This window comes from Saccostrea echinata, unplaced genomic scaffold (genome assembly GCF_033153115.1).
Source record: "Saccostrea echinata isolate AGI-Se365-2 ecotype Australia unplaced genomic scaffold, CSIRO_AGI_Sech_v1 ptg000028l, whole genome shotgun sequence".
Lineage (NCBI taxonomy): Eukaryota > Metazoa > Mollusca > Bivalvia > Ostreida > Ostreidae > Saccostrea > Saccostrea echinata.
The window spans coordinates 14,146,260-14,155,279 of record NW_026889777.1 but is presented as its reverse complement, the minus strand read 5'-3'; the positions used below and the strand labels follow the sequence as shown (position 1 = coordinate 14,155,279).

Genomic DNA, 9,020 nt, shown 5'->3' with positions numbered 1-9,020 from the left:
AATTTCAATTAAAATTTATTAAGTACATCAATAAGATTCTCCAGAACGCACTGTGCACGTGATTAGTTTGCCTTTTTAAATGTTCTAATTAAATAACTATTTTAGACAACATCTCTATATGTATATGAAATTAGAAAAATGATAAATTCAAGACCTCCTCGGAAAAAAAATTTGATAAATGTTAAAAACATTCGTCAATAATTTAAAGTAATGCTGTTATATTTTGTTTAAAAGTTAAGTGAAAAAGACTTCAAAATGCATGGGCATTTGAACCTATCAAACTGATACTTATTTATAAAATAAAATTCTACTTCTAAAGAGATAGTATCCCCCCTTTCAGAATTCATGCGATGAGATGGCCTTGAATAAATAATTTTCTTTTATGTGCAAATGAAAATTAAAACCAATTTTTCAGAATTCATATGTGTGTATTGATAAGTCTTTTCCTCCTGAGTAATAATGTTTTTAAAATTTATTACTTACAGCTACGGGTGAAGTTAGGCGCTGCTGTAACGGTGCCCTAGGTCGATAAAGGTCCCTCATCTTCTCAGCGAAGAATGATGTCTTGTTTTTTATTTATAGCGAAATAAAAAAAAATTACCAAACTCTAGTTTTCTTTTGTCTGTTCGTATTGCAGGATAATGCACAAAATAATACGTGTATCAGATTAAAAACTAAGTAAAAAATACGGTGTTTGTTTCAGATTATTCACATAATTTTGAAAATATTTACCTTATGGTTTTAAAAAGGAATTTTTAAGGCGGTTAGGTTTTGGGAATGCTGTCAGAATCATGGTCTCCATTTTCAGCAAGTTTCAATTAAGTAAAACGTTTTCAAAAATATTTTATGCCATGCTTATTTTCAGATAATCTAAGACTTCTTCCCTTATGGGTAGAAAAAATTGCTGTAAGCATTTGTCAGGTAAACATATCAATATTAGGATTTCCAGCTGGTTTGTTACAATACGATGGGTGTTGACGTCGCCACATGGTACTAGCAATATTGACACCCGAGGTATTACGATCACTGACCACAAAATAAAATGTGTAACGATCGGAGGGTGTCATTTTGGAATACTAATTTAGCATCAGAAAACTTAAAAATTATATATACATGTATAAGCAAAAATCAATCTATTTCGATTAATTAATCTCATAATATTTTGGGTTTTTTTTTTTGGGGGGGGGGGGGGGGGGGGCTGTAACAACATTAACTCAAAAGTTTTTTCTTCAGTTTTTAACTTTTTAAACACAAAATTAGTTTCTTTTTGTTTTTAAATTTGTTTGTTTGTTTTTTCGGGGGGGGGGGGGGGCTGTCGCAACATTAACTCAAAAGTTTTTCAGTTTTTTACAAATTTTTAAAAGAAAGTGAACATAGTCGATAGTCACACATTTGAAGAAACCTGCATAAAGGAGGTTCTGATGGAAAATGCATGCACGCGCCCCCTCCCGCACATTATCTTCTTGTTCTGAACAAAATGCTGAAGTACCTATTTGAACATAGCAATTACTAAATTTTATGATTCAGTATTTTCAAGTCCTTATATACACAAAAGACGACGAATTCAGTCCCATATTCACAGAGGAATACACACGCGACCAAAACCGTCTTCTACTACCAAAAGCCTTTCTCTGAAGCAATCTTTACAGAAGTAGAGAAAACAATTAAGGAATCGCAGCAGGAATACTTCGCTTTGCTGAATCGACAAGTGCCCGCGATCACAGCGAGCTGACATGAACAATATGGAGACGTCATGTGCTGCTGGAGAAAACAGGGTGAAGATTTCCCCACTCGGAACCCTGGGCCCAGTAACGAACAACGGGATTTTAATTGCCTGTCGCAGTTGATTTTGACATTTAATTATCCTAAGATGAAAATTTTTGGGTATATAAACTCTTCATCATCCTCACTGATTTAATTTCTATTAGAACACAGACTGTCTTCATGTGACATAAATATTCTATAAAAGCTAATTTGAAGTATACCCATATTAAATCGTTCGTGGAGGAAATTTGCTTTTAAAGACATGATATTTCGGATTATTCTTAAATCCGAAAATGTTCTAATATTCAATTGAAATGGAATTTTCTCAGACTCTTCCTGTAAGATTTTACGAGTACTGCCGCGCCTTCGAGGAGGAAATAGAATATTGCTGTAAAAATATTAGCAAAGAGTTCATTTCCGAAGCTAATTTACCTCCAAAACAATACAATATATACCGTTTACAAGAAGATAGCCATAACGAAGTTTTTGACGGTACTGCAGATTTCAGATTTCCCCCCTTAAGTGACGAGAATTTGGAAAAACCACCGAGGGACGCCGCAAATTTCCGAGAACGCCGCAGGATGCTTAGTATCAACTCTGCGTTTGAAGAACTGAGGCTTCATGTACCTACTTTTCCTTATGAAAAGCGTCTTTCTAAAATTGACACCCTGCGTTTGGCCATAGCTTACATTGCCCTTCTTCGAGACCTCCTAGAAGCTGATGTGGCGGATCCTATAGAGTATGTGGAGCGGATACTTAATTCTCCCGACATTCCAAGGTCCCAAATAGTCTGGAACACAAGTGGTAAATATATTTAAAGGATGCATATAGAGATTTGCAATGTATTCACTGGAGTCCCAAGAAGATTTAGTTTGCTTTTCTTCTCACGAGTCCTGGAGTAAAGCATCATAATTATAACTTGACTTGCAAAGATGAAACTGGAAAACTAATTTTCCTCTTTTGATTTTATTCAGCAATATACATAAATAACTTCAAGTTGTATTAAAAGATTGCCAAATCATTTTGTAGAATAAATCGGCAAACATTTCTCATTGAATAAGGCATATATATACGAGGGTCATTCTGTTCAGAAAAATCCATAGACAATACCCATCTTCGTCATATTATTTTTACAAGATTTAAGATCAATGCATGCTTATATGTAAAAACATTTATTTTGTCGATGTGTGAAGTTCCATTTGATTAAATAGCACGCATTTAACTTAATTTTTAAATCAACATGTTTTGTCACCAAGGAGCACGCTTAACGTCAAATCCTAGTACAACGTCATTGACGTTTCTCAAGTTACTTCCTCTCCATTTCCCACACGGTCTAGCGGTTTACTTTCTCGTTTAACCCTTTCCATATCACTTGAACCTTAATTTGATAAGCTGAAGTTAGTTTGTCAGTGTTTTTCGAATATTTTTGCTTTCACAAGTTCCGCAGCAGTGAAGTGCACATCACTTTCTATGACGTTACTAACTCTTTTGACCAGATTTTTTTTTTACCTTAATCTGTTTCCTTGCAGACTTTCCATCGTCTGATTCAAAGTCTACCATATTTTCATGGTTTCTCCAACATTTTCAGACTTTGTTTTAGAGGTTTCCCGAGCGCAAAACAAAATTATATTGCTACTCGTTGTTCTTTGACGTCCCCTTTTTAAGCTTTTTTTCAGTGAGGTCAATCTACCGTCTGGAATTGATTTCTTTTTAACGAAGCAATTGTATTTTAATTCAATTTATCATTTGAAATTATACAAGAATACTAGTTTTAAACTTTAAATTCTTTTTTTTATTTAAGCGTTGTTTATAAGAGATGTTACTATTTACATTATAAAGTGTACTGTTGGTGAATTTTGACCGTGCTCTGTGTCCCTATTCTCGCAGTATTTAATTTTGATAATTTTGATATGCTCGTATATCACGATTCATCTAAAATTTTTATTCAATTTATTTGGATTTATTGTTAAAATATGTATACTAAATTTAGTTATAGTATGACGTTAAATAAAAAAAAAGTTGTTACAAAAGTCTACGTATTTTTTAATGACCCTCTTACATTTATAATGTTACACAATATCAAATAAAAGTAGCAAACAACAGTCATTGACAGTAAGTAACCAAGTTTGAAAATTCTTTTTTTGACTTAATTGTCTTTCAGATTTTTAAAATCTATGTTTTTTTTTTGGCGACACTACATTTTTTCTGTTGCACTCCTGACATGGTATAATTTTTTTTTTCAACTTGGTCAAACAAAAAAAAATATCTGTTTTAATATTTTTTTTTCAATATTAAATTGTTTATACTGAAAGCAATAGATCCTTACAAATTTTCTGTGTGTGTCATTTATAAAATCGCAGAGACACGCACTAGTTATGAAAAAGGGCCCGTGAAAATCATAGGGTTTTCTAACACGATAATTCATTTCTTTTAAATTTTTAACGATTTGTGCATTCCGAAGACAATTTTCAAATAAAGTGACAAAGTTATGTTGAACAAAAAATAAAAACAACCCCCCCCCCCCCCATTTTATACGAATCAAGACTGCTAATTCTGTTAAATATGAAATGTCACAGTTGATAATTATCGCCTTTTAATTTTGAAAATATAAAATATGATAAGATTTAAATTCCAGGGCCTGAAAAGTGTATCAAATTGCACCCATCTGCAATTAGCTAAGTACAATATCTCGTATCAAAACCTGTTAAAACAGAGACATGTAATTTTTGTCTTTGGAATGAAATGAAATGAATCGTTATTTTAAAAAAAATGGATACATGGCAAATACTCGAAACTTTTATTTTCATGGCAAAAGTCTGATGAATTAGAACGGTGCAAAATTTGTTTTTAGGCTATTTTTATTTACGGTGTATCCATTATTCAAATGATGATTTTGCACAATGAAAGATCCATTAATACGGAAGCCTTTCTAGGACCTATCAAATATTTCTGAATTCGGTATAACAAATAAATTAAATTCGTTATAACAATTTTTTTTGGAAATTAATTTAATCTGTTATTACAGATTTTTTGAATTCTTTATTAGCAATTCAAGGATTTGTTATTACGAATCTAATCTGATATAACGAAATTTAAAAAAAAAAATGCTTTTTCAATTTCTTAACGTTTTTACGGATTTAGAAAATCATACAGATTAAATTCGTTATAACGAATGCAATAAATTTGTTGTAACGGATTAAATTCATTATAACGAAAAAAAAAGAAGGAAAGAAAAGAAAAGAAAATGTTATTACAAATGAGATTTGTTATAACGAATTTAAAATAAAAAAAAACGGAAAACTACGGAATTTAATTCGTTATAACACTTTCTTTGAATTCATTATAACGAATTTAATCTGCTATAGCAAATTTGTGTAAATCGTTATAACGAATTCAAAAATTTGTTATAACGAATTAAATTCGTTGAAACAAATTCAAAAATTTGTTATAACGAATTAAATTTGTTTAATCAAATTCAGCAATCAGGACCTATGAAATATATATATAACCTGCATAGGGGTTTATATCTCTCAGTTGATTCGATACGATAGAGCATGCTCTACGTATGAACAATTTCTAAAACGAAGTTAAGTTACTGACAAACATGTTGATGAAACAAGAATATCAGCAGTCTCGTTTAGCGTCATCATTTCGTAAGTTCTATGGTCGATACAATGACCTTGTCAGCAAATACAATCTTTCACTAAGTCAAATGCTGACTGACTTTTTTCATACTAATTGTTAGGCCATTATTTACACACTGAATTGTCGACAGATTTTTCCGTTATTTCCCGATCACGACAAGGAGCACACGACGGGTGTGACCGGTCAGCAGGGGATGCTCACTCCTCCATGGCACCTGATCCCACCTCTGATGTCTTAGAGGTCGGTGTTTGCTCTGCTCCTATTTTGTATTGTATAATGGACTTTTGAGCTTGAATACTGTTCGTTATCTCCATATATTTCATTCATATAAACGACTTAATTCATTATAACAAGTTTTAGAATTTTTTACAACGAATTTAATTCGTTATGACAAATTTTTGAATTATAAAATTTTATAATGAATTCAACAAATTTGTTATAACAGATTAAATTCATTATAACAAATTCAAAGAAATTGTTATAACAAATTAAATTCGTTATAACAAATTCGACAATTCGTTATATCGATATTTTTGATAGGTCCTAAATGGGCTTCCGCAGAAAACAATAAGATGCATCTACTTTTTTGTTTTTGTTTTTTTTTTTGTTTTTTTTTTTTTTTATTTGTTTGTTTTTTAAATTTTGTTTTTTGTTTTGTTTTTATCTGTTTGTTTTTGGCTATACTGACAACAAAATAATTTTTTCAGCTGAAATAAATACGAGTTGTGATATTTTTTCTCTAATTCTCTTATTCAACTACAGTCAAGAACTAGAAAACTAACCAGTCAGCAAGGGCCCCGTCAAGGGGTAGAAATATAAGGGTGCAGCTTACGGAATGAGAATTATACTTGATTATAAAATTCAAAAATATATGAAGAAGAATGAGCAACAGCTTCTGTATTTATAAAATTTCAAGATAATTCCTAAATACAAACAACCTGTAAATAGTTTCCTTGTATTTTCATAAGGCAGTGAAAACACCATATCTATAATAAATCAATTAAATGTACATTTAAACAAGAATGAAGAGTACGTTTTATAAAATATTAGCCTTCAGTGAATGCAAATATCACCCAAGCTTGACTTTAACTTCAAAACAATTATCAGTGTTAATTAATCTTAAAGTGACAGATAAAGATTAAGTCACTAAAATTTTCTGCAGTAGGCAAGATAATTATTCCCAGGGGATAATTGTACTGCTGTCTCATCCTTTCCTTTTTAAAGATTACAATAAGAACTTTTTCAGCAATGACAAAATGAGGTTATTATCCGACTGCCTGTTAAAATTAATAGTGTTCATGAATTCACATAAGGCAGCCAAAATAATAATAAAAAAATAATAATAAAAACTATATCTATATCTTGTTTTTAAAATTCAATAAAATCATAACTCATTGTGTAGTTTACCAAAATACAGTATGAACATTATTTAAATCCACATTTCAGAGAATGTAAACATCATTCAGAATTAACCTTAACTTCAAAACAAACTTCATTTGCAGACAGAGGTGTTAATTAATCTCATTGTGACAGCTAAAGATAATGCTTCAAGATATTAAAGATATTCTTCAAGAGGGAAGTTAATATATCCAACGGGACTCATTGCAGCTTTCATAGTTTACAATAGGAACATTCTTAGGATTTATCTATCTTTGCCCATTCATTCTTGTATAAAGTTGAGGAATCTATCCCACCACCTCAGCTCCAAACTGGATGATATAGAGAACCAAACTTAGCATCAGGATATATCTTACTGCCTATTCAACCAACATACCAGATTTGAACGTAATTGGTCAACTATAAAAAAGTTTTTAGAAAAAAAAAACCCAGAAAATTTGTGGACGGAATAATGACAGACGGACAGACAGACAGACGAACAGATAGACAAACAGAGTGACAGAGTGATTACTTTAGGGCACCTGCAAATCCTTGCGGGCCCCAAATAAAATATACCCAAAAATTCTACAGTTAATATTTTGACTTATTTTTATATAATATGGTATATTTTGATACTTTGATTTAATGTGAAAACCTAACTTTCACACATGGATTTACCTTTAAGTTGCATCTTCACTTTGATATTTTGAATGACTATGGTACGTATTTAACTTTGAAATTTTGATTAAAATATATTTCAAAAAAATCTTCAAGTGCTTTTCAGTCTTATAGGAATTAAAGGGGCCTAGACACAGATTTGAAGGGTAATATCATGACTTATATGTTGCTATAGCATTTCACACGGAAATATAATAAAAGCTTGTTCAGAAACGTCTTTTATCTGGAAATTATTGAAACTACGAATTTCGGGACGCGTTTGATTGACACATCCTTGCACTTTCACAAAATAAACATTATCCTTAATACTAAAAAAGTAGAAATTTCGTTGTATATTAATGAAAAATATTAAAACTATAATCCATGTAAACATTAACAATAACAGAGCTCATGCCTTGTTTACAAAAACAGATGTTTGACGTGATGGAAAAAAAATGTCGTTTTAGTTGAATTCTAAGAATATTCAGGTAAGTTCAAATCATTTAATGGTCTTTGTTTTAGAATAAGTATAGAAATTCAAAATATAAACAATGCAACATGCTCGTATCTTCAATCACTGATGAAAATTAGAGGTGAATAAATGTTTGAAATACGACTAATACTTCAGTACTGACACATTATAAATAAACAAAATGAATTTAAATATAAAATGAATTTGATGTATCACGTAAAATTTTTCAGTAGATTAGGAAAATAATTATAACTTTGTATGAGAAAGGATACGAAACGTTAATAAGCTACCGTATAAACACTTCAGAACATTGATTATTTTTGCGTTGTGATAAAGAAAAAGAAACATAAATATCGATTAACTTCATAGCAATTTCTCAACTTTTTGAAAGTCATAAGTAATATAAAGGATGACAAGTTTGAAAATGAATTAATAAAAATCTTTACAAACAAATTACTAGTATAATTTGTTTCGAATACAACACTTTTTAATTTAAGAATAGTTTTATTAATTGAAACAAAGGCACACGTTTAACATTCATCTGTGTTGTGAATTGGTGAAATATCTGTAACCTTTACATTTGTAGACCTGACAGCCAGAATCGCCTGGATAAAGTGGGAGAGTCTTGGTGTCCATCGAAGAAAGAAATCTTCGTGTCAACACCAGCTATAAGACGACGCTAGCTATAAGACGATACTAGCTGTAAGGCTAATTTGACTACAGCTTCATTTCGAATAAACAACCATGTTGACTTTTTTCCGGATTCTTACTTTTGACTTTTTACCAGACATTGATGTATGTAAATGCTAAATAATTGTAAGTTTGACAAAAAGTCAAATTATATAAGTAATCTGGAGTATATTTATTTATTGAAACCTTGAAAGAAAAAAAAATTATCATAACTTGTATAATCTTATATGTACTAGCATTTGATTATATTTAAGAAATAAATTGTAGTCACTTGCCATGCAATGCTTTGATGTGTAGACCTAGCTGATCTAGTGACGTATATTTCGTGTTCCCACAGTTAAAAATGAGCCACACTGCATTTGTAATGACAGTTTTTATTCATTACATACAAATAATATCCTACAATGAGCAAAAC

General features: G+C 30.8%; 1 protein-coding gene across 1 annotated transcript; it reads left to right on the top strand.

The window, feature by feature from the left end:
- Positions 1-2,078: 2,078 nt before the first annotated feature.
- On the top strand, positions 2,079-8,587 carry LOC133193788 (helix-loop-helix protein 13-like). The gene is made up of 2 exons (XM_061329717.1): positions 2,079-2,568; positions 8,502-8,587. The coding sequence occupies exons 1-2, from the start codon at positions 2,079-2,081 to the stop codon at positions 8,585-8,587; spliced, it is 576 nt and encodes a 191-aa protein (XP_061185701.1).
- The last annotated feature ends 433 nt before the right edge of the window (positions 8,588-9,020 follow it).